This window comes from Panicum virgatum, chromosome 7K (genome assembly GCF_016808335.1).
Source record: "Panicum virgatum strain AP13 chromosome 7K, P.virgatum_v5, whole genome shotgun sequence".
In the NCBI taxonomy this organism is placed as follows: Eukaryota; Viridiplantae; Streptophyta; class Magnoliopsida; order Poales; family Poaceae; genus Panicum; species Panicum virgatum.
This window is the reverse complement of record NC_053142.1, coordinates 34,246,636-34,271,904: the sequence shown is the minus strand read 5'-3', so window position 1 is coordinate 34,271,904 and position 25,269 is coordinate 34,246,636. Positions and strand designations below refer to the sequence as shown.

The following is a 25,269-nucleotide window of genomic DNA, read 5'->3' as shown; positions in this document are numbered from 1 at the left end:
ATATCTAAAAAAGCTACTGTATATGATGGACACCATTAAGGTGAAATAAGTCAGACTTAACCCTCAATTTTTCTATTCATCCCTAATCCTATGCGGCGTGCCATGTTGGCATGTCCAACAATGAGTGACGTAAATGTGAAACTAGTACCAAAAAAATCAAAACTAATTCACTTTAAATCAGAAAAATGTGGAACTAGTACAAATTTTTTTCTAAAAATGTAATATATCTATTATTGCTCCATTTGAATCTTTGTTAATAAAAATAATAGAAATAACTGCAAGCAACTAAATATTATAAACATAAAAAAATTAGATCCGAATAGTTCACAAGTCATGTGACAATAGATATGTTACATTTTAGAAAACTTTTGACGCCTATTTCATAATTTTTTGACTTAAAATGAATTACGTATAAAATTTTTAGTGTAAAATTGAATATTTTTAATTCTCACAAAATAGAAAACCACATTCAAAACCATCTCAGAGGCTAAATTTGCCCGGTTTTGACAGTTGGATGGCCTATGTTGTCCGGTTTTGTAGTTGAAGGTTGAAAATCAGACTTTTGCGATCGTTGGAGGATGTAAAATGAGTCCATAACTCTTTAACCTCTGATTTTTCCTCATTCGATATCTCGTAAAAAAAGTATGGTTCAATAGTCAATTATAATGCATATATAAACAAAATTGTAAACCTTTTATTCATAGGTACAAAGAGATCTGTTCACTTCAGCTAAATCCACCGGCTGCGGCTGCAGCTGCAGTTGCACAACCCAACCGCTTGGTTGTTTGCCATTTTTCCTGGTTGCATGGCTGCAGAAAGTGGCTGCTAGCGGCTAGCTGCTGTAGCGGCTACTGCTTCAGCCATAGTAATTTATGGGTTATTATAGCATTTAGATTGATACATGTGTTGCACTGGTAATATACCAAGAATTTTACATAGACTTTGGGATGATTTCACATGCTACATAGGCATGCCACATTACACCAGAGTTGAATGAATTCAAATGAAATGTTTGAGGACTAAATTAGCATCTTTGATAGGATGAATTTGAGCCTTTGAATAGAGCTGAGGGTTGAAATTGTTTATTTTACTTTGTTTTTAGAACGTACTAGGATGCCACAAAAGATCTGGAAGACAACTTGAGAAGCTCGCGCGTAGACGTGGCAAGTTGCTACGTCATAGGTGAGTTTGGACATCTTTCGCCAGGACGCGTATGGCTCATCCGATTCCCCAGACGTCGGGCTCGGTTCCAACCGAGAGTGACAGTTCAAATATCTGCCGACTCTATTACTCCGCGCCACGGTCAGAAATGGCAAACCTCATTGACATCCTCAGCATCTCCAGAGACCAAGCCGTGGCCTGGGCGGCTGGGCGCCAGCCTTCCGTTTGTTCGACCGTCAAGGAAAAGGAGTTCGCACGGGTTCAAAGGGTACCAGGAGTCCAGGACACAAACAACCAGCATATACACAAGAGCTTCGCAATCCCAGTTCAAAATTGTGTTCATTCACGGAAGTATCAAATGGTAAATGTACTGGACACAGTCACATCGAGCCAGCAAAACACAGCTCTAGTCAAAAGGGGCTATAAAAATGTGTTTCCAGAATCATGACATGCAAAAAAAAAAGAAAAAGAAAAGAAAAGGACGCCATGGTTTCCACGGTTTCCACGGCAGTCATCATACCCCTGATGACCATCTACTAAACATGTTCCTAAATCTCTCTTCTTCTAGTTACCACGATGTACTGAGCTTGTGGCTCATCTGAAATTTTAGCGGGCCCGCAGTTAGGCGTTCCTAAAAGAATTAAAGAATTGCTCAGGGAAACAGGAGCTGTTTGGTCATCATCCAGGCTGGCGCCAAAATTGCTCTCTGAAGTTCAGCAGTGTAGGATCAGGCCTTAGCTGCAGCAGGTGTTGGAGCAACGCCACCAGTAGTTGGGCTGGACAAACATAGTTTAGCCCCGTTAAGTTTTCATGAACTGAAAGACTAGGATTTGTTGACGAGGAGCCAATATCGACAAAAAAAGAAATACTTACAGTCCAACCATGACTTTGAAAGCATCATAAATACCCCATTGGGCTCCGGTTAGGGTTCCAATCATCACTATCCGCAATGGCAGCCCTCGGGTAAATAGCCCCACTAGGCCAATCTTCTTCACAGCCTGTGCAAGCAATAAGTTATTAAGGTTTTTATACATGACAACGTACATTCCTGAGCAGAGAATGATATCTTGGAAACCTACATCGCCTACAGTTGCCCCCTGAGCATTGTTGAGGAAGGAAACGAGGTTGTCAGCTGGGTGAGAAACGATGGCGCAGAACACGCCAGCGATGTAGCCCCCTGCAAAGCTCACTCCAAGCTGGAGATTCTTGCTGCACTCACTCTTGGGTGCAGGGATGGCATATTTGTAGATCATCTCAACAACCGTCTCGAAAGAGGCAAATTTCATCATAGTGTCTGCATTAAGTAAAATCATAAGATGGCGCACAAGCCTTCTTAAATATTCAAGATTCATAATAAAAGTTGGGTGCAACAGCATACTAACACAATATCAAAGCAAAAATAAGAACTGAAGAAGCATGTGCCAGAAGCAAGCAAGCTCAATGCAAACACCCTACATGCGAGAAAAATAAATCTAGTTCTGCAAAAAGTTTCAGTAGCCATTGTATAAATGCAAGCAAAACAGGAGTTTAAACCCCACTGTAATGGAGAGAAGTGGATTAAACACTATCCAAATGAACATATAAGCAGGGTCCAAGAATCATGCATTGCACTGCAGACAGTATGTTTATTCCAGGGTACTGATAATGAGAACTAGGTTAATGTACACCACTTCATTGGAGTCTAACTCCATAATAACTGAGATAGCTCAAGCAGTGTGGTAAATTTGTATATGCACACATAAAATCTTTAAAATCATAATGTGATTCCAAGAAGAACTATGTGCATGAAAGTAAACGCACTAGCATGCAGGAACAGGTACAATTAGCCACATCAAAACAAAACTACATGCAAAGCATCAACAAAACATGACATGGTTGAATGTCAATTTCCCAAACTGAATAGCATTACGCAAATTTGAAATAAAATGGCAGGAAACTCCAAAACAAACCTGCTAGGTTATTTTCCTATGTACACCACTTCATTGGAGTCTAGCTCCATAACAACAAAGATAGCTCAAGCAGTGTGGAATATTTATATGTGCACACATAAAATCTTGAAAATCATAGTGTGATTTCAAGAAGAACTATGTGCAAGGGGGAAAAACACCACGCAAATGATCACCGTAATTTTACAGCCATGGATGTTAGCTCATAACTGAAGATTTAAGACGCAAATCTAAAATAGACAAGTAGCTAAATCTCAACAAGATAAACCTAAGTACCTGACTTCTTTTAATGTATACCACGTCATTGGAGTCTAGCTCTAGTGTAGTAGAGAAAACTCAAGCAGTATGGACAATTTGTTTATGCACACATAAAATCTTGAAAATCATATATGATTTCAAGAAGAACTATGTGCACAAGAATAATAAAAAATGGCATACAAAAAAGAGAAGAATGCCAGTAAGACTTGTCTGCATAAATCCAAGAGCACAACAATTTCTTAAATAAATATACACCATGTTATTGGAGTCTAGGTCCAGCTATAATTATGGAGATGACTCAAGCAGTGTGATAAAATTATATATATGCGCAAATAAAATCTTGAAAACATTATATAATTTCAAGAACTATGCGCACCAAAATTATTCTATCAAAACTAACAATTTATACCTTAATAAAAAAGTGAGATATCAGCAATGAGATGGTAAGACTCATCATCAGTAAGAAATGAAATTATTGTTCAACTGTGATCCGCAATTTTTTTTTAAAAAAACCGACTTATCAAGGTGGAAATATTCATGTGTAGACTTAAACATTCTCATCACATTGTGATCTCAAGAAATATATGCACGGAAATGCATCATATGGGTGTCAAACAGAACTATGAGATGATCATAAATATGCATGATATCATAAGGGTGTTAGGTTTTTCAAAAAATAAGGGTGTTTAAATATCATAGGGATAATATTACTGACATCATTAATGTATTTCAAATGCATCACTGACATCACATACAACATTATAACTGCAGAAAACCTAAGCATTTCTAGAGGATAAGATACTGAATTTGCTTTCCAGAATTACATACCACCTATGTCAAATAAACAGAAAGAAATTAACGGAACAGGAAATATGCACTTACAAGGAATTTGTCGGCCCCAGAGAGGAACAATTCCTTTATACAGCCTGCATAAATCCACATAGTGTCAGAAAAGTCACGACACAGGTATGAAAGTAGAGCTGACGCAATGCTACAACTCACCCAGCATAGCCTTCAGCTTTCACAAACTTGGGAAGACCATCAGACAAACCTCTTGCAAAGCCAGGCTGTGTTTGCACACGGACCTTCACAGCCTCCATTGGACAGAGGGCAATATCTGCAATGAGTTCAGCCGAAGCAGATCCCGCGAGGTAAATGAAGGTCTTGTACTTAGCAGCATACTCAGGGCCAGCAATGTCTGAGTAATACTTCTTGAAGAATTCGTAGAAACCGAACTTGCATGCTCCCTGAGCACTGTATCCAAGCAAGGTGGGTACCCAGCCTCTGAAAAAACCCTTGGCGCCTTGCTCTTTCAACAAAACACCAAAACCAGAAGTGATGCTCTTGTACTTAGCCGGATCAATCTGAAATTCAACCAATACAATGTTTCATTAGTAATCAGTATGCATTGTCACCTATCACATAAATGAGCATAAACATGCAAGCAAGGCAACCAATAGTTCCTGGATCCGGGCACATGAGATATGCACGAAAATGTGATTGACATAATTATTGACGGTTTCACAGAATTTACAGTAACAGCTTCAAGTATCACATACTGGCATGTGGCATCAAACAACTAATGTCAAACTCAAATATAGACATAGGGATCAGGAAATGGATCAAATGACCAAAGAGACACGAGCAATGCAGTAAACACGGATGCATCAATAAAACGACTATCTATTTTTTATACCTCGCAAATGATAAACAATGAGGATTTGAACCAGACCCCAAACATCTGATCCGAATCGAAACAGCATCCAGATCACTAAGGAACACACACTACCCACTAGAAGAACAAAGCCGTCAGAGACGCTCACCTGCATGTTGCACTTGACGAGGTCGAGCGGCGTGACCGTCATGTGCGTGAGCCCGCAGCTGGCGATACCACCGGCCGTGCACGCCGCGTAGAACGCCGGCGAGTACATCTCGATCCTCCGGCCCGGCTCGCTCGGCGCCCGCGCCCACACCGCGGGCCCCGCCGCAGGCGGAGCGGCGACCGCGCGCCCGCCCACGCCACCGGGGGAGGCGGTGGCAGGGGACGCGTAGAGGAAGGCGGGGAGCAGCGCATTCCTCGAGCTCTCGGAGAGGGCCATGGCGCAGCGCGCGGGCTGGTTCCCTCGTCGGTTCGCGTGCCTCCCTGGGCTTCGACTCGGGCTCGACGAGGCGGGTGCGCTTGTGCGTGTGCGGCGGCGAGCCCCGCGAGCGCGGCCGCGCTGCGTTTGTACGCGACGGCCTGAGGCCCGCCGCCATTCGCTCGCGGGGAGGGAGGAGACACCGGTGGCTCCCCGGGTTGCTAGGGCAACCCCCCGCCCTCTCCGCCACCAGAGAGGAATGGGCTTTTATAGAGGTGGCGACGACGCGATGGTGTTTCAATGGGCTTAAATTTTTGGCCCAATTTCAAGGAGAAACCCAACACGATCCAGCCCGGCTAGCTTGGAGATTCTGCCTGCCATTCCTCTCGCTAGCTCGGTGGCATGGCTCTCCCACTCGCGGTGCCGGCGACGACACCACTGAAACCCACAAGCTCATTGGAACAAACATGGCGGCGCGATAAGAAGGGCGCCGCTGTTGGCGCTGGGGCGGCTCCCGAGCGGTGGCCGTCCTCAGATCCGCCCCCCGGAGCCACCCTTCCCCGCCACGCCGCGTCGGATTGCGGACCCTTGGGGCTTGCGACGGTGCTGCGGCGGCGGGGCCGCGGGGGTCGGGGCCCGTGCTCGGGCCTCGGGCGACGCGGGATCTGAGCCGCCATTGGTGGAATCTTCTTCGATTGATTGCCAATATTTTGTTCTGGTACGCTCTGTGTCTCCTCCTGCTCGTCCTTATCCGCCTCGTCCTCGCCGTCGCCGTCGTGCCACTAACCCTGAATGCTAGATTGCATTCTTTCTGGGATTGAGGGAGTACTTATCTGCTGGAGATGCTCTTGTTTCTGTATATTTCCATATCCCCTAAACCCAAACCGTAGATCGAATCGAGGCTGTGCACGGACCATTCTCTGGATCGGATTTCGCTTCACATAGCCAGTTAGCCACCAGTACGGTGCCGCCTCGCCGCCGCTCCATTGTCTGGCAACTGGCGTCGGTGGCGGCAGGGGCAGGGAACCGTGCGGTGACGCCTGACGCGGCTTCCGAGTCGGGTTTCGCCCGATGCGGCGCCCTGCTGCGTTACTCCTGATGGATGGATGAATGGATCATGGATACTGCACCCCTGCGGTGCGACGCAGTGGTGATCTCTTCCCATGATGTTGCCTGTGGGATATTTAACTTTGGGAACATATCGGGTGCAAACCAACCCCTTCGTGCAAACCATGCAAACTTCAATCTGGGCCACCGGATCAACATCCAAGGGGCACATCTTCTCTCCTTCTCCCCTGCCTTTTCTTCTCTCCACCCCGCCCACTGTTTACCGCGGCCTCCCACCCGCGGCACAGAGAGAGTGCTAGTTCAATGTCACAGTTCCTGTGTCTTGCACATTGAAAAGAATCATTGTTACTGCGAGAACTTTGTCGGTGAAAATAATCATCGATACCACTGGACGTTTGTCGAGATGTTCTTCATCCTCGTCGTGGGGGCCTGGGGCAAACCCAGAATCCGATTTTAATCGGGTCTCGGAGAGCCGCTGCCACCAGGGGCGGATCCAGTAAAGGACATGGCTGTACACATGTATGCCTGATAATCTTTGCTTTGCAAAAGGATCGGCACTTGTAATTGGATCGTATCTGATCTGAATACAAATGTCTTAAGTTTAGGTGCTCGGTTTCGTACAGCAGGAAGGGAGATGGGTGGGCATACCTGGTGGGTGCTCGTTGCAGAGAGAGACCTGATGGCAAAGAGATCCAGCTAAGAACTCATCAGACCCCAGAGCTGGAGAGTGCCATGGCAACAGTTCCTGCAACCATGGCACCCTCAGCTCTCCTTTTTGTCCACATAAGAAGGGGGGCTTGTTGAGATATAAAGAGCTGGTTTTCTAGACTTGGGCAAAGTACCCTTGTGAAAAATTTGTTTATGCCAACCATGCTGGACATGGAAATGGACTCAGACCGATGAATAGAGTGCTGACCTGGGGTGATGATGTTCAACCTTTTCTGAATTACTCCCTCCTTCCCCGTTTCTTAGGCGTATGAGCAAAATTAACTTTTCTATAAATATAGGGCGCACCCCGTCGCTCAGCAGCTCTTTACCTCGGTAAGCCACGTAATTAAGCCCCTTGCCAGGCAAATGGCGCGCGTGGTTGGGTGAGAGAAAGTTTGCTGCGGAGGAAGTTTAATTAGCGGTTAAACAGAGACGAGATTCAAGGGGCTGCATGCCTTCATGCAAACGGGAGTAAATGCTCCTTGGTCTCTGGAGTAGGAGGTTATCCGCCCTACAAATGTGGAAGGAGGGAGTATATGCCATTTGAGCAATTGAGGCCTAGTACCTAATTAGAGCTCACCCTCCCCACTCTTGAAGCCTATTTTAACCATCCCTTTTTGTTTGTGGTTCTGCCTATGCCTAGGATGGTCATCCGGATATGTGACAACCAGCACAGTTCTACTCACATTGGGATGAGTAAGTTGTCCTGCAAGAGAAATGAGAAGCTGGTTTGCATTATTGAGCAAAACCGATGGTGAGCCCTTTTTTGATATGGTTTATGTTATGATTCTTTATGTCTCTCGTTTTTATTTTGTACTACTCTTGAGTGGCTATGATGGTTCAAATTTCCATTAGATTGCTTCTGCACTCTACCATCTTCTGAGCTGGTACCTCCCATTTGCTGCTTAACTAGGATGGCTAATACCATACTAGTTACTACCTCCCGTCCAAAAAAGTATGCAATCCTCTCTGTTTGTTGCTTAACTAGGATGGCTTGTAACTCACTACCTCCGTCCCAAAAAGAATGCAATTTTTTTTCTCGAATGCGCAGGAGAGCTGCGCATCAATATATTAAGAAGGAAAAAGGAGAATGCGATTCAGTCTATGCATTTGGACAAGCATTCCTTTTGGGGCAGTGGTAGCAACAAGTAACCAGTTATGTGGCTGAGAGGGAGGGAGGGGGATTACACTGTGCTTCCACTATAAATTGCAGTTGATATGCTGATAATGGTTAAATCTGAGCCACTCAAGTGAACTCCTTTTTCTTCTAGTACCACTGTATGAATACCCACCATGCACCACCACCACACTACTCCCACAGCAGTTTAATCTTCTCCTTGAGTTGTTCATACTTTTATTCTGTTTTGAATTTATATTTTAGTGTTATCCTAAACACTAATGGTAAACAGTCGGTCACCTGCCGTTTAGCCCATTATTCGGGCAAAAACGGGTGTTTAAATGGGCAAAACGGCCGTTTAAACGTTCAAAACAACCGATAAACGGAAACGGTGTACCACAGTGTAGCGTTTAAATGGTGTGTAAACGGGCTAAATGACCGTTTAGGGCTCTAGGCTAACAGTTTTGTGTTCTTATCTGCTTGTTCTTTTGTGCTCTTTTGCATGTCCTGTTGATGCTGTCCGCCTCTACCCTGATCTAAGGCTGTTCTTCACTTGCCTTCCTGCTGGGTTCGAACCTGCGACCTGGGTCAATATTATTGGGACTGATATGCCAAGTCATTTTCATCTCTTAGGTTGACAAAGAAATAAATTTTAAGTGTGGGGCAATGATCAACAACCATGGCTGACAAAAGTGCCTTTGAGCAATCAAGGCTGCTATATGGGTACCAAACTGGAATCCTCGCCTTCCTCTCTTCGAAACCTTTTTCAATTATCCTGTAATGATAGTGGCTTTGTCCTTGGATGGTCATGCCCTCTTGATGTGTGATAACCAGGGCAGCTCCACTTTATCATATCAGGACATGTTGATGTGGTGATAAGAGATGGTGGGATATGGTTAAATGACTGAGCAAAGGCGAAGCTGAGCCCCCCCCCCCCCCTCACACACACACACGTACACACAGAGAGAAGGGAATAAGGAAACACGATTTTATGCTGTCTCTTCCCTTTTTTTGTTGAATATGTTGTTGCTTCATGTTTTCTTGTCTAACGTAGATATTTCCTGGCTTCATTCTGTTTGTATTTATATTTGGCTGTTGTGTTTTCTCAATTACTTCCTTCGAGCCATCATAACTATTGTACCTTGCAGTGTGCAACATTGATCCATTTTGGTAGTTCCTATGCATTCCTTTGTTTTTCAGATATTTTGTTGTCACTTGTCTGTTGTTGATATTCCTTTCTTGTTTGGAACTGCTCTTCAGTGGCTGTGATTTCAAATGCCCCAGTCCTATAGAGCTATTACTTTTTAGCATCCTGAATTGTTACTTTTGGTATTTTGCTCCACATACTGCTAAACTAGGATGGCTTGTACCATATACAAGCAACCAGTTTGCAACTAATTGTTGTCATTGGTATGGTGGTAGTGTGGTATATCTCCAAATGAACAATTCTACTCAAAAGTTCATTTAGAGAGGGATGGAGGAGTATATGTTTCTTCTGTCAGTGTTGTGTTGATACCGGGGCAAATCTGAGCCATTCAATGTGACATTACTCTTTCTGGTCCGTCATATACTTTTGTTTATGATTCTATTTCATTCATGTATCCTACCTTTTTCAGTGATTTCAACTTGGGACCAGGATTTTAGTACAGATGGGACCAATATGTCAACTTTGATTTGATGTCACGTAAGATTAATTGGATGAATTGCTCATTTCGTTCTAAAGAATGGTTTCTTTTCCACATTCTCATTTAACTGCTTTAATTCTTCCACCGCTCATAAGTGGTTCCCTAATGTGTCCTTACTTTTGTGGTATCCCTTTGGACTGCCAGCATTGGCATTAGTGGTCCTAATAGCATGCCATGGCCTTGATGAATCTTGATTGATGATTCAAAAGGATAGACATGTTAAATCATTGCCATGGCATGGCTGTACTTTTTTGGTCATGTGTGCGAAAGCTTCTCTATGCGTGTGCTATTCACATGTGTTGTTCATTTGCGTATCGATCGATTTTCCCAAGTGCGGAAACATTGGGAGTTGGGATGAGTTGTTCGAGAGGGCTTTCTTTCAATCCTGCCAAAAAACAAGATTGGGAGTGGGTTTTGGGAATTATTGGAGATGCTCTGATTGGGAGTAGCGGTTGTGTGCCAAATAACTTGTAATAATTAGTTATTTGGCTCTTTATATTCGAATCTGATCTAATTACAAGTGTATACATGTATTATGCCTACTAACTTTAATCCCTTTCAAAGATTATCAGACATACATGTGCACACCCATGGCCTTTACTGGATGAGCACATGTGGTTTTGTGTGCTTTGATCTGATTTGCTCTTAATGTTCCTCGTCCTTCTGCTCATCCTCCCCACCTCGGTGGCATTTTGTTAGACAGTGCGAATGGGATCAGGATATGTGATGATGAGATATAAAGAGGTGTTTTTTTTTCCGCTTGGGTGGAAGTACCCAGTGGCCATTGCAAGTGAAACTTAGGGTGACAGTGTAGACATGGAAATGGGCCCGAACCTGTGAATGAAGTGCTGCCGAGGGGCAATGATGTTCCACCTTTTCTGAATTGCATGCCATTGAGCGATTGAGGCAGCTGTGAGTATCTAATTAGAGGTGACCCTCTCCCCTCTTGAAGCATATGTGAGTATCATTCCTTTTTTGTTTGTCATTCTGCCTAGGAGGGTCATTTGGATATGTGACAACCAGCGCAGTTCCACTTACATTGGATGAGTAAGTTGTGCTGCAAGAGAAATGAGAAGTCGGTTTGCATGATTGAGCAAAGGTGATGCTGAGCCCTTTTTCTATGGTTTATTTTATGATGCTTTATGACTTTCCTTTTTGTTTTGTACTACTTGAGTGGCTATGATGATTCAAATTTCTATTAGAGAGCTTCTGCTCTCTGAAGGAGCTGGGTTTGTTGTCCATGTCCATAAGAGACCTTCTGAGCTGGTATACAATACAAGTTACTACTTCCATCCCAAAAAGAATGTGATTCTGTCTATGCACCTGGACAAACATTCCTTTTGGGGCAGTAGTAGCAACAAGTAACCACTATGCACCTGAATCCTATGATTTCTTGAACACTGCCTCTCTCATCTTGAGGTGTAGTGCTTCAATTCATAATTATATTTAGTCAATCTGCTTCGAGCACTGGTTTGCCAGTGGATTTAATATCAATTATTAGATAAAGCGCCATGTAAAGCCTTATGTGCAGATTCAAAGAACACACCGTCAGTCACGATAAAAGCATGCCTACACTAAGCCTTTTGGTCGGATAATTTTGTTTTTGTGTTCTAGATTTACATACATGATGGCAATTGATTTCATTACATCTTGTTACATCAGTTACTTTGTAGACAAAGGAGGAGGTCCAGAAGTTAAAATCATCTGCCCAAGAGAGGAGGAACATCTAGCCTGCTGCTGAAAGGAGAGACTACTTCAGTGTTCTTTTAACTGCTGAGTTAGAAACTGGTTCAGTCATTTACTGAGAATACTAGCCTGAGAAATAGAACCAAGTGAGTAGTGTAGCTGGTTCAATCTTCTCTTGTTGCTAATGGGCAAAGTCTACACCATTTTCCTTTCTTATTATCCAATCACTTTTGAAGGCTGGTCACAATTTACAAGGACGACATGTATGTATGAGTAGTTTATCTGTCGACAGTCATGCAGATGGTGCGTGATGCCCATCTAATGATAAATGTTCTAAACAACATTATTCTTGGAAGTTCCCGACTCCCATAGCTGTTCAGGTGGTATATGTTCCTAATTGGTGAGCCAATTAAGCTCAATTTTGTTCCATTCCTCACCCAACTTGGTAGCTCTCAAGGAACCACCGAAGGTAACTACAATCTAGTATTGTCACCTGACGCTATCAGAAATGTTACAGTGTGTCTGCCCGAGAGCGTGGAAAAGCCTAGCTGATTACAGGTGCTAATCGACTGGAATGCAAGTGTGCAACTGCTTTACCATGTTGGCAGTTCAATTGTCTGATGATTTGTTAGAGCAAGGTCGCGAAAAAAAAGGAAGAAGCAGCTAGCACAGATTGTGACCAAGTCTGCCTCAGTGGTCAAGGACAAGTACGTATACAACAACAAAACTGCAATAACAACAACTTCACTGAACATGGAATTTGATTGAGCATTCTACATATTTGCAATGCATGTTGAACTAAGCTCTGCTAAATTCTGTCCAGGAATATGGTGGTACCAACGACAACGCAATAGGCAACCAAAGCCAGCGCCACAGAGAAGAAGAGAGAGAGTGCCGGCGACAGAATCGGCAGAACATCCTGCTGTTGTCATTGAGAAGACTGCGGAGAAACGCTCCGGTGCCAAGCCTGGCGTTTAATGCGCCGTTATGGAGAATGGCCGACCGGAACGGCACAACTATTCCGCTGAGCGTACCCAGATTAAACAGCAAGACGGCAAGAGTAGGGAAGATTATGAGACCTGCCCCGAATGCCGCGTACATCCCCACGGAGAATGCAGGAGCGATGGCAAACGACGCTGCTACGAGGCAGGCGGCTCCGAAGTAGAGGTGCGAGCGGCGCGACACGTTCTCCGCCGTCGCAAATCCGGCGTACGTGCAGCAGAAAGTGGCCACGGCCGAGGAGACGAACGCCACGGCGTCGAGGGCAAGGAATGCTCTGAAAGCAATGCTCGCCCTCCGTGTCGGAGGGTGCTCGTTGTACCGTGCGGCTACGTTGAAAGGCAGCGCCCGATGCGTTGAGAATGAGCACTGCGCAGACGGCCAGTACGCCGGCGGACTTGCCCACATTTTCCCAGTCCTTGTCCATGTCGTGCTTTGCCGGCAACCGCGTGGCCATGTCGTCCCACCGGTGGATGCCACCAGACGCCCCAGCAACGACCAAGTCGTAAACCATCCAGTCGTGTCGTGATTATTCTGTTGAAGAAATAGTATGCGGGCACAACACGTGAAAAACCATGGGAAAAAAGGATTTTTCTAAGTTGAAAAACAAATCTCACCATGAAAGGGCTTTAGAAAGATGAACATACTATATGTAGTACTAGTATTGTACATGTAAATAATAATAAAGAAAAAAAATCTAGTTTACCCTCGAATTGTCACAAAAGTCAAAGTTTCAACGTCCAACTACAAAACTAGGTCACGGAGGCCATCTAATTATCAAAACCAGACAAATGTAACCTTTTGGATGGTTTCAAAGGTGTTTTATATTTTTTTTAAAAAAATGAAAAACTCTAGTTATATCTAAAAGAAATCAAAACAAATTTATTTTAAATCAAAAAAATATGAAACTAATACCAAAATTTTTCCAAAAATATAAACTATTTGTTGTTACTCTATTAAATCTTATTTATTTAAAATTAGTAGGCATAACTACAAGGCAATAAATACTAGAATATAAAAAAAGTTTGGATCCGAAGAACTGACAAATAGAGTGCAATAGATATGTTACATTTTTAGAAAAATGCTGGGACCCATTTCGTATTCTTTTAATTTAAATAATTACTTATAATTTTTTTAGTTTAACCTTGAATATTTTTAATTTTAACAAAATAAAAATCACCTAGGAAACCACTCAAGGGGTCAACAGCTGGATGATTCTTATTATCCAATTATGTAGTTATTAAAGGTTGAAAATCAGATTTTTGTGTTAGTTTTGTAAACTAGACTTTTCCATATCTATACTATAAGGATCCATGACAATTGAAATATTCCTCACCAAATTTAGTACCTATACCCACCTCACAAACCCCCTTTTGGGGCCCACATGTAAGCTGAAAAAGTTTGACAGGGAACCTGGCAGGCCGAAAACGACGCCTTCTCCCGTTGTTCGCGATCCCACGACCCCCCTCCGTCGATTTTTTTTCACCGCGGGGTTCTCTACCCACCCCTGTGTACCCGCCATCCTATTGGTCCGTGTGCTGCCTTCCGTGATTGCAGCGTCGAGTTCTTGTTGATCCCTCCCCACCCACCGCGGCGTTGATCCCCTTCCTTCCCCTCCTCCCTGCGACCCTGCCTCGCTGCACCGGCCCTCCTCGCTCCTCCTCCCCCACATCACACCCCTCCTCCCCCCTGCTCGGTCCCCCGCGCATCCACCCCGTCAATCACGCCTCCATCCTCCATCCCCGCCGGACGCCTGCTCTCAATCCCTTGCCCTCCGCAAATCCCATCCATCCCGGAGCGCCGATCCGTCCGTGCGTGCGGCCATGGCGTCCACACGCTGGGGGCCAGGGCGGCGGCGGGGGAGCGGGCCCGACGAGGCTCCACGGCGGGGCGGGGGCACGCGGCGGCGGCCATGGCAGGGCGGGGGGGGGAGGGAGGGCGCGGCGGCGGCCATGGCAAGACGGTGACGCGTTGGGCGGCGGCCCATGGCGAGGCCCCTCCTCTGCTCCGCTCCGCCCGTCCCCTGCTCTGGGCAGCGCGGTGTCCGCGGATCCGGGCGGCTGTGGAGGACCGGCGGCCAGGGGCGGCCGGTCCGCGTCGTCCTCGCTGCCACTGCGCCGCACCCGGTGGCGCCGATCCGTGCCGTCAGCGCTGCCACTCCGTCCTCGGTGCCGATCCGGCCCCAGTCGTCACCGGGGTCCGCGCCGGCACTCCGTCCCCGGCGCCACGTATGCGACTCGCCTGCCTCCCCACTACCTCTGCCCCTACCGCCGCCTCTTCTCCATCCAAACCCTAATCTAGGACCCTCCTCCTCCCCCATGTGCGGACGGCAACCAAGCGCGTGGGCCTTGCGTTCCTGGAGGCCGGGGGCCCTTCCCAACGAATGCTAGGAACCCATGCCGGATCCTGCGATGCGCCGCCCGCCGAGCGACTCCTGCAGCCGACCCGCCCGTAAGCAGTGCCAACGCAAAGCCTGGTGCGGCCTCCGTCCTCGCCACGAATCCCTTGATTGCAACACTGGTCTGTCGATCCAGAACCGCGAGGTCTTGGAGAACCGGTCGTCATCGCCTCTGGAAAGGTTCCCGGAATCTTTCGTCTGCTCTATTTTTATTTCCGTTCTTATCCTGATCCTAATTCTGTGATGCCATTTCTATTCTAGGGAGCTTGCTCGTGGATAATTTCTTCTTGTTTCATAGTTTTGGAGTTTTCTTTGTCTGGTTCGTGGTCTATAATTTTTCAACTGAGTTAGAAGGGGCTCGATTTTGTATGTTTGTGTGGCCGAGATATTAAGTTTTTAGGTATCCAGTATGTTCCTCTCTGATTTTTTTCTATTTGACAGCTGCTTGCTTTGCAACTGCAGGTATGTGTTGAAGAAAATACACCTTACAAGGCAGATACAGGGATGCCTCAAGTCTGGTCGCCAAAGGGTCAGTAATTTTCTTTTATCCGCTTACTTCGTAGAGCAAAGAATTTGCTAGGACTGTGCTAACTATTGTGAATAACCCACAGAGACTTGAGTAATATTGCATTCAGACTTTGTTTTCCATCGAGATCTCAAGGCCACTTCCTTCTTTTTCTGGCAGTGCTCAAACAAGTTTGGACTGATAATCTTACTATTCCAAACAAGTTCAGATTGCTGATAATCTTACTATTCTAAACATATTCAGGTTCTGATTATGTTTTGATTTAGTTGGATGTATGAACCAAAGTTGCACAGTTTGAAAGCAGAACTAATTTTTTTGAGAATGCAGCTGCTGAGTATTACATTTACATGAATGCCTATGCTTCTAGACTATTTTTTATTCTATCAGTGACTTGATGTCCCAATCGTAATGCTTAATCACAGTTGTTCTTTAGAAATAGAGTTGAAGGATAAATGCTCTTTATATATCCTTGATGAAAGCCGACATATTGGAGTAACTTGCTAGATAAATTTCCAAATTAACATGTAAAAACAAAACTTTATATATTATTCATGTTATGCTGGTGGTTCTTTGATTATTTTCTTATAACTTTGATATGATATTATGTTGTTTAGGTCCACATCAACAGTGGTGGCGACAAAGGAGAAGATGGCAGCGGTGTTCAAAGAAGAGAAGGCCGCGGACAGCACCACATGAAATGGGTTTCATAAAGTAAAGATTTTTGGTGGATTTATTGAAGTGAGGGGCTCAGGTTCTTTGGATCATTTGGGCATGCATATGCAGTCCATGACATCAGTCATGAGAGGTAAATAACTCACTCTCTGGTTTGTATATATATTGCTTGAATTTTGTGTGTGTGTCTATATATATATATATATATATATATATATATATATATATATATATATATATATATATATATAAAGCAGGCAAGGTGCTTGCAGCAATGCCTTGCTAAAACTTTCGGAATGCTTGCTTGATCTATTTTAGTTGAAGCGTGCTGCATGTTTAGATGAACAAATTTCCTTATTTTTCTCTTTTAATTATATAGTAAAAAGATATATGTCACACATCACAATGCATGTTTAAAAGCAAGTTATGTCTAACTCATGGTTGTTGCCCCTGTCATTTTGTTTAATGTGATATTCCTAAAACTAGGATGATACAATTACTCATTGTTGTTAATGCAGATAGGATCACGATGTTATTTTCGTATACGTGCTGTCCATTTACATGACCATTAGATTAACATTATTCAGAAGTCACAGGAAAACCAAGTCAGTTTATAGACATTTTCATTAAAAAATTGGTTCTTGACTGCCTTACAGATTAACGATTAACAAGAGCAGATGAGGATAGTATCACTGTGCAGTTTTTCAAAAAACAAGCTCCCAACAAGCATGAGTCTCAAAAGGAGACTCAATACGTCAAAATGGTTGGAGAGATCTTGATTTGAATGCTTCACCAAGTTTTGGAAGTTATAGATTTCATCCAAAAGATATTATTTTTACTACTACAACAAATTTTGGATATCAAAAAGATCTATAAGGGATTAACTTCAGTATTGCACCGAGTTTTATTTGTCAAAGCTCTATGAAGAATGATTTCAATGTGGGAGCAATTCTGGAGGTCAAGCATTATTAGAAGATATATTGATATGAATCTGGAACTATAAGCAATGGATATGGCTCTATGAATATGTTGATAGCTTTTAAAATATCAGTAAAGAGCGTACGCCCGCTGGCACTGACGAGTAATATGTGCAGACGAGCGAGGTCGCGGCCCCGGCACTCTCAGACACCCACTTCAATCGATGACAACCATTTTAAGTTGCTCTGCTTCACACGATTGTGAGCAAATGATTCTGAATGAATGGTTGTTTCTCTCGTCAAGCTCGACTGCCCACCATCGGCAAGCACCTCACTGCTGGGGAGATTTCTGCACAGGTGACTTATAACCATGGTTTACCAAACCGTCGGTAACCGGACCGGTTTGACCGGTAACCGGTCAAACTGGTCCGGACCGGTACCGGTTTGGTCCGGTATGAAACCGGCCAAATTTTAAAATTTGAATTTGAATTCATAAAAATGAAAAATTCTCAAAAAATTCCTAAAAATATTTCAAGGTACGACGAATCTAATGGTGTCAAAATTTCCCAAATATTTGATCATTTAGTATGGTTTGCGGAATTTAGAAGTTAAATCAAAAAAGAAAAAGAAAAAAAACGACGGCCCATTAAAGCCCATCGCGCGGCACAGCGTATTTAACCTATCCCCAAGTGTCCCGCAGCCTCAACCGCCCCCCGTCCGCTCTCTCGCCTCCTAGGCACCCCTGTCCGCCGCCAGCACCCGCCGTCCGCCGCCCTGACCCGGCCATCCGGCCCCTGAGAGCGGCTAACCGGTCCCCCACACCGGTAAGCCGGGCCGGTACCAGATCTACCGGTACCGACCGGTTAGCAGCCCTTGGACGCCGGTTTACCGGCCCGGTTAGGCGGTAAACCGCCACGAGCGGCGGTAAGCCGCCGGCAGGTGAGGTTTTCCCCCCTAGGATTTAGGTGTATTTAGATGATTTTTTTTAGGATTTAGGTGTATGACTTAGGTATATTTAGAATGTAGGTAAGATTTAGGATTTAGAATGTTTTAGGATTTAGGATGTTTTAGGATTTAGAATGTTTTAGGATTTAGGTGTATTTAGATGATTTTTGACACTATGACTTAGGAGTTAGAATATTAGATGATATATTTTTGTTGTCCATGTATGCAGATAGACAATTGCAAGCAGAGATGTTGTATGGGAACACGGGGAAAATCTTTATCCCGGATGGCGATGCAACTATTGTCGTACGCAGAAAGGAGGAGGTGGTGCGACTAGATTGAAACAACATTTGGCTGGGCGCGGGGCGGAGGTGGTCCATTGCAGGAATGTGCTACCTGATGTGCGGGACTTCTTTCAGCGTGAGTTGGATAGGGCAAAGAAGGCAACTGCTGACCGGGCTCGAGAGAGGTTGAAACGGGAGAAGGCTGCAGCGGAGGGAAACTATCCCGGTGATGAAGAAGATGAGGAAGCTCAGGTGCAGCGTGCCATGGATCTATCAAGAGCGGAAGTAGAGTTCTGACGGGGGGTGGAACAGAGAGGAGGTGCATATGAGCGTGGAGGGGGTAGTGGTTCGACGAGGGGGAATGTTATGCAGAGGATGTTTCGAAGGTCCACTTCGCAGAGGGAAAGTCCTGTGGTGGAGGACTATAACTTGACAGCTGGTGGGAGAAGAGGAATGATGCAACCAAGGATTGATACAGGCTCCTGGACGCAGAAGGGTAAGAACGCAAAGGAAGCTATTGGTAAAGCTTGGTCAAAGTTTTTCCATATTGCAGGAGTTCCTGAAAGACAGTATGATAGTCCATACTTTATCAGTGCGGTCAGGGAGACACAAAAGTGGGGTAAGTTTTCTTTCATTGCAATGATACCTATGAGCGTACATCCTTGTGTCTCATGATTTTCATATGGTTTGCAGGTGAAGGTATCGCATCACCCACTGGACGGGATATTGATGGCAATGCGGATGGCGATGGACCCAAAGACATCCCCATGTAAGAGTTATTCTGTATGAAATTGTTATTTTCTCTATTCGAAAATATTGCTTACATACTCGGTTGCACATGCAGCGTCCTGGTGGATGATGTTCGGATCAAGTACTCCAAAACTACAGTACCTTGCCATGAGGCTTGTTTCACAATGTTGTTCGTCCAGTGGATGCGAGCGGAACTGGAGTACTTTTGCCTTGCTGCATACAAAGGTTCGCAATCGGTTGTTGCACAAGAAACTTAATAAGCTTGTCTATGTCAACTACAATCTTCGTCTCCGACTTGAGGAGGTCTCCGGCCCACTGATGCGTGAAGAAGGTGATTTCATTGACCAGCTAGCCCATCTTTCTTTCTATGATGAGAAAAATCCGGTGCGGGAATGGATGGAATATGGTAGATCTAACCGGGCTCCAGTTCTGGACGAGGATGATGATGACGGCGACATCCCTCTCCCGTCCCATATTGTCAGAGATCAAATAAACGAGTCAGATCTACGTGAGGCTACGGGGAATGATTCCATCAGCGATTGGGCACGTACAAATATAGGTGACACTCACCTAGGGAAGAGAAAGTTGCAGAAGGGACCTAAGAAGGGTGACCCGAAGCGTCGAAAAGGCAAAGGAACAGCAAAACCAGTGAGCAGCGACACCGAGACTGATGATGGCAAAGGTGAGCGTAGTCCTCCATATCAGGAGTCCGAGGATAGCAGCTCGGCCAATGATGGTGATGATGGTGACGGTGCTGAGCCTGATGCTGGTGGTGGTGGTAGTGGTGCTGATGCTGCTACTGGTGGTAGTGGTCGTGCTCATGGTGTTCGTTTTATAGGTATACATTGCACATATAAATAGACACATATTTCTAACTATTGACTACTAATTATGAAATATGGTTGATTGCAGGGGAGACTCAGTTCACACATGCTACTCAGGACACCGACCATGGAGCACCGCAATCGCGGAGGAGAACAGATGGACCAACGGACTATGATAGTCCACAGCACTCTTCTTCCTCCTACAGCGATTCGAGGCACTCTTTTCACTATCCCATTCCTGACATCAGCATGCAGACACCGACGAGATGGGTGTATGAATGGGAAGACCCCCATTTTTACACTATGTTAGTTCAGGAATGGCAGACAACATCGGTGTGGACGGGCCAAACTTGGCAACACTACAAGGCTGAGCTGCTTAGAGTGCGAGGTATCGCTTTGATGTCCAACGCCGAATACCAAACCGCGTCCCAAATGGGGTCTTCCCATTTCTACGTTGAACTTTCGTTTCATGTGTCTAGGTGTATGACTCTGTATTTGTATGCACGCTTATTACTGTTGTATTTGTATGTATGATTATAACTTGTTGCTTTGGTATGGTCATTTACATTAAAATGTGCATAGCTCATGCCGAAATTTTCTTTTATTTTACACCGGGATCTATTTTTGAAGCGGCGGAAAACTAACAGGTATACCGGTCCAACCGGCCGGTATACCGGTATAACCGGCCGGTATACCGGTTCGAGCTGCCCCTCCCACATCACCGGTATACCAGCCAAACCGGCCGGTAAACCGGCCCGGCCGGCCGGTATACCGGTCCGTACCGTTTGAACGCCGAGATTTGAATTCAAACAAATTCAAACGGGGTTTTGTCCGGTTCCGACCGGTAACCGGCCTAACCAGACCGGTAAACCGGTACCAGAGCCCGGCGGTTAGGCCGGTCCGGTCGGAAATTAAAACTCTGCTTATAACTCTTCAATTCTCAGTTAGTGGATATGCATTTTTACAGTGAGTTTGTTCTTAATGCAATTGGGTAAATGTGTTGTGGTTTACATAGGTATTCTACCAAGTGTGTTGTGGTTTACATAGGTATTCTACCAAGAGGCTACAGATAGATGCTATGTTTGTTGTTCACTTGTTCGTCAATTGTATATATAAATATTTGTTTTCTTCTTTGTTGATAGTTTGTCTATTTATTAAACCAGTCACAATGTACCTTGCTATTTGTCTCCTTTTCGGTCATTGATGTTAGCCCTTCACAAATTTAAAATATATTCAATTGATAGTAAGCCATGCTTATGTGCAGCTTAAGAAATTTAAAATTTTCTTTACAGAAGCTCAAGTATATCTCGCATCCGAGCATCAGTTGCTTCAAATAGGAAAGTAGAGCTTGTGGTGCCAAAGCTAATGCAGAGCTGTGCAAAGGGTATCATAGAGGACTCTCTGCTTGCTGACTGAATTTGTTGTCATCTAACACTGGACCAAGTTGCCAAATCTGAATGTTTAAGCAGTTGAGAATTCCAATCTAAGGTTAGTTAGTTCAAATGTGTATATACTTTAAATTGATTGCTATATATTTTTACTTCAATGTTGTATGATCTGAATGTTTTAGCTCATCTCATCAAATTTGTATTTTTAATAGAAACATGTTTAGTATTTTAAATTTTTAAGACTTGCTTGTCTTGTTCTTGTTCTGCTAAAATGTGATCGAGTGATAAGTAAACGGAGCAAGCTAAAGAGTTGGTGGAGTACCAAGTATTATTTTGTTTCCTTCTAATTGTGATGATGATTTGCTAATTAGAACAAATTAGAGGAGTTAAAAGTTTTTGATATAAAATTTATAAGTTAATTTTTTATGACAGATTGCTAATGTAGGGAACTTCGATGGAGATTATTAAGTCTCATAATTAAGTTAACATTGTGCAGCACTATTTCAGTTTCATTGATTTCGCTTTTCAAATGGGTAGCCTGTGTTGGTCCCTCATAATTCGTCTTCTTTTTCCAATATATCTAAGTGCCAGTCTATTATAATTTTCCTTTGTATAAGTGGGAGCTCTAAACCATCATCTTCGTGTTTAAAATGTGACGTTGAGAGGAGGCATGCGAAAGGAGAACGATGCCATTGGAAGATGGCAAATGGGATAAACTGATGGTTAGACTAGCGCATGGTGGGATCAGACCTCAGGTCGAGATGTGATAGATAATTGGTTTTTGAAGGAAGATGCGTGGGTTCAGAGTTATGAAGGTTTTTGTCTGAATTTGACTTATGTAATGAAAAAATAAAAAATCTGTGTTAGAGATTTTGTATATTTGTCTCATCAGGAAACTTGGACTTACAAAATGATCTAATGGGATCTGTTGCACAACATAGATTTCACTGAGAAAATGCAAATCTTGTATGACATTGTGTGCTCCTATGCATTGAAGATTTATTTGGTTTTTTAAAACACATGCCTGTAGCACGTGCACAACATTGCTTTAAATATAAAGTGGTTATTTTCTAATTTTTTTAAAAAAAATATGTAAATGCCGCATGTGGACATATATAGAAATCTCTTGGTTTTAAAACATGTGCGTGCCGCACATGGGCACTACTAGTAATAGTAAATCTTTCATAAACCTAAGACAGGAGTAGGAAGGAGTAGGACACATACGTCGTAGGTACCTGCATATATCTGAATGTACGTTGTCCGCTCAAGAAAGCCAGATGAGGAACGACGTACCCCTCCGCGCCGGTGATATCCGGGTCCACTTTTCCGCTCAAGAAAACAAGATCAAGCGGGGTGTGCCCGTCCCTGTTGGCGATATTCAGATCGACTTCCTTCCTACTCAATAGAAGGCGGAACAATGCCGGCTGATTTGCTCTGTGCACTGCCAGGTGAAGGGCCGTGTTTCCTTGGTTATCCCTCGCGTTGAGGATCGTCGTGGCGATCATTCTGTCGTCGCCTCGTAGGCGGCAGATGTATGCCACCACGTCGGACCTCTCCTTCTCAACGGCGATGTGAAGGATGGTCTTGCCGGAGGAATTGCGTGAAAACACGCAATCGGGACACATTTGGAGGAGCAGCCTGATCATTTCGAGCCTCCCATGTCCGGCTGCGACGTGTATGGGAAGCGAGCCCCTTCAGTCAGCGCAGTAGGCGGTCCTTGCATTTGCTCCTCCTAAGATGAGTTCTGCGATAGCAACTGAGGAGCGCGAGGACGCGAGATAGTGAAGCGGCGTGCTCCCAGATTCATCTGCTTCTCTGATGAGATCGCTGTCGGTGCCGGAATTCCAATGCACAAGCGCAGTGCTGATAACTGAAAATTGAGGACAACTCGTGGTTCAGTTGAACAGCACACCGCCGTGTACCTTATTTAAGCTCGCGCGCAACACAGGCCGATTATGTATATTATCTTACTACTATTACTAAAGCCTCCAGATGATATTAAATAACAAATTCTAAAAAATAAAAAAATCCTACAAATTCTAAAAAAATCAGAAACTCTAAAAAAATAAAAAACATCAGGTCATCAATTCGACAACTCTAATCATATTAGCCATTAGATCTGTTATTTTTTTCTAATAAATTACTCATGTTTTCCATTGTGGTAATAGACTAAAGTAACCCCCTAAACATGTATCTAAATTACCCATCTCTACCATTATAAAAAGTAATATAAAGTAACCCTCTAATCTTCATGTAAATTACACAGTTATGCCATTATAAAATAATATTAAATAACCACCTAAATTTTTATATATATATTATCCAATGATAACATAATAAAAGGTTAAAATAAACCTAAAATCTGAATCAAAATTATATTATTACAATAAAATAAGGCGCATTAATATAAAATTTTAAATTACTATTTCTATCATTATTAATATATTATTTATATTATTATTTATATAAAAATACTAACCATACCTTTGTCATTATGATAATAGACTGAAGTAACCCCTAAACATGTATCTAAATTACCCACCTCTGCCATTATAAAAAATAATCTAAAGTAACCCTCTAATCTTCATGTAAATTACACACTTATGCCATTATAAAATAATATCAAATAACTCCCTAAATTTTTATATATATTATGCAATGCTAACATAATAAAAGGTTAAAATAAACCTGAAATCTGAATCAAAATTATATTATTACAATAAAATCTTAAAGCGCATCAATATAAAATTCTAAATTACTATTTCTATCATTATTGATATATTATTTATGTTATTATTTACATAAAAATACTAACCACAATATGTGTGTCACCAAATATTCGTGTATAAGAGAAGATATAAAAATATCAATTTTTATGTTGTTCACATAGCTCAAACAAAATGTTCAATTAAATACATATCGAACATATTGGATGGGTGATGCAAAGTGAGAAAAAATTATTAGTAACTAAACCTATCACATTCATTACAATTACATAATGATAAATATGTACTGAATTAGAATATTTAATAATTAGTTGAGCGTAAGATAAATAATTATTAGATATCTTTAACTAGCTCGTGCGGGAGCACGAGTTGATAGACTAGTGTATATACAGTGATTGGATTGGAAGTATACAACATATGATGAGATACCCATGGAATTGACAAGGACGGCAGCTTGAAGCGCAGTTCTCCCTTGAGGTCCAGCATAGGACGCTCGATACCTGCGACCTGGGTCCGTGAGAATTTTAGTGATTTCATGAAAGACAGTCGACCCGACCCGATAATCTAAGGTAGCGGCCAGGTAGAGCGGCGAGACGCCCTCGCCGTCCACTACTGCGCCAGTGGGCGGCCACTATATCTTGGACTTGATCATCCTTCTCAGCCAACACCTTCACGATATCTACGCGTCCACGGCGTACAGCTTCATGCAGGCACGTCTCTGCGCCGTGGTTCGCGGCCCTCAGCAGCTCCGCCATCAGCCACGGTTGCTCCGCCGGCAACCTTTCGCCGATCGAGAACAGAAGCCGCACCATTGCTTCGGTTGCGGCATGGTGCAAGACCGTGTCACCCCGGTTGTTGCGCGCCGTCAAGTATTCAACGGCGGCACCGCCCACCAGGTCTGCCTCTGCTCCTAGATACACATATTGTACGATATCCTCACGGCCGAACCTGGCGGCGACGTGGAGCACCGAATCCCCGTCGGGTGTCACTCCCTGCAGGAGACGCCGTCTCGCCTCCGGATCTTCCTGCCGCATGATGCGTTGGAGCTTCTCCCGCTCATCACTTACCACGGCACGGAACAACCGTACCTGGGATCCATGAATCTACGAGGGGCTCTGGCTATTGACTGATAA

The 25,269-nt window shown here is 43.9% G+C and overlaps 1 protein-coding gene and 2 long non-coding RNA genes across 11 annotated transcripts; 2 read left to right on the top strand and 1 right to left on the bottom strand.

The window, feature by feature from the left end:
- Nucleotides 1–1,474: 1,474 nt before the first annotated feature.
- Nucleotides 1,475–5,682, bottom strand: LOC120641162 (mitochondrial phosphate carrier protein 3, mitochondrial-like). Its single transcript, XM_039917161.1, has 6 exons — nucleotides 5,189–5,682; nucleotides 4,368–4,729; nucleotides 4,248–4,291; nucleotides 2,241–2,455; nucleotides 2,035–2,159; nucleotides 1,475–1,937 (listed from the first exon to the last, which is right to left on the bottom strand). Exons 1-6 carry the CDS (start codon nucleotides 5,462–5,464, stop codon nucleotides 1,889–1,891), a joined length of 1,071 nt encoding a protein of 356 aa, XP_039773095.1. The 5' UTR covers nucleotides 5,465–5,682; the 3' UTR covers nucleotides 1,475–1,888.
- Nucleotides 5,683–5,808: 126 nt separating this feature from the next.
- Nucleotides 5,809–13,293, top strand: LOC120641163. Of its 9 annotated transcripts, XR_005662166.1 has the most exons (5): nucleotides 5,809–6,161; nucleotides 7,863–7,973; nucleotides 8,075–8,174; nucleotides 8,271–12,414; nucleotides 12,531–12,545. It is a non-coding gene; the product is annotated as an uncharacterized LOC120641163 (long non-coding RNA). The 9 variants fall into 9 exon arrangements; XR_005662163.1 differs by having other exon boundaries at nucleotides 8,075–12,414; XR_005662165.1 differs by lacking the exon at nucleotides 5,809–6,161 and having other exon boundaries at nucleotides 6,168–7,973.
- A 4,055-nt stretch (nucleotides 13,294–17,348) lies between these two features.
- On the top strand, nucleotides 17,349–21,922 carry LOC120641161. The gene is made up of 2 exons (XR_005662157.1): nucleotides 17,349–17,576; nucleotides 21,315–21,922. It is a non-coding gene; the product is annotated as an uncharacterized LOC120641161 (long non-coding RNA).
- Nucleotides 21,923–25,269: the final 3,347 nt, after the last annotated feature.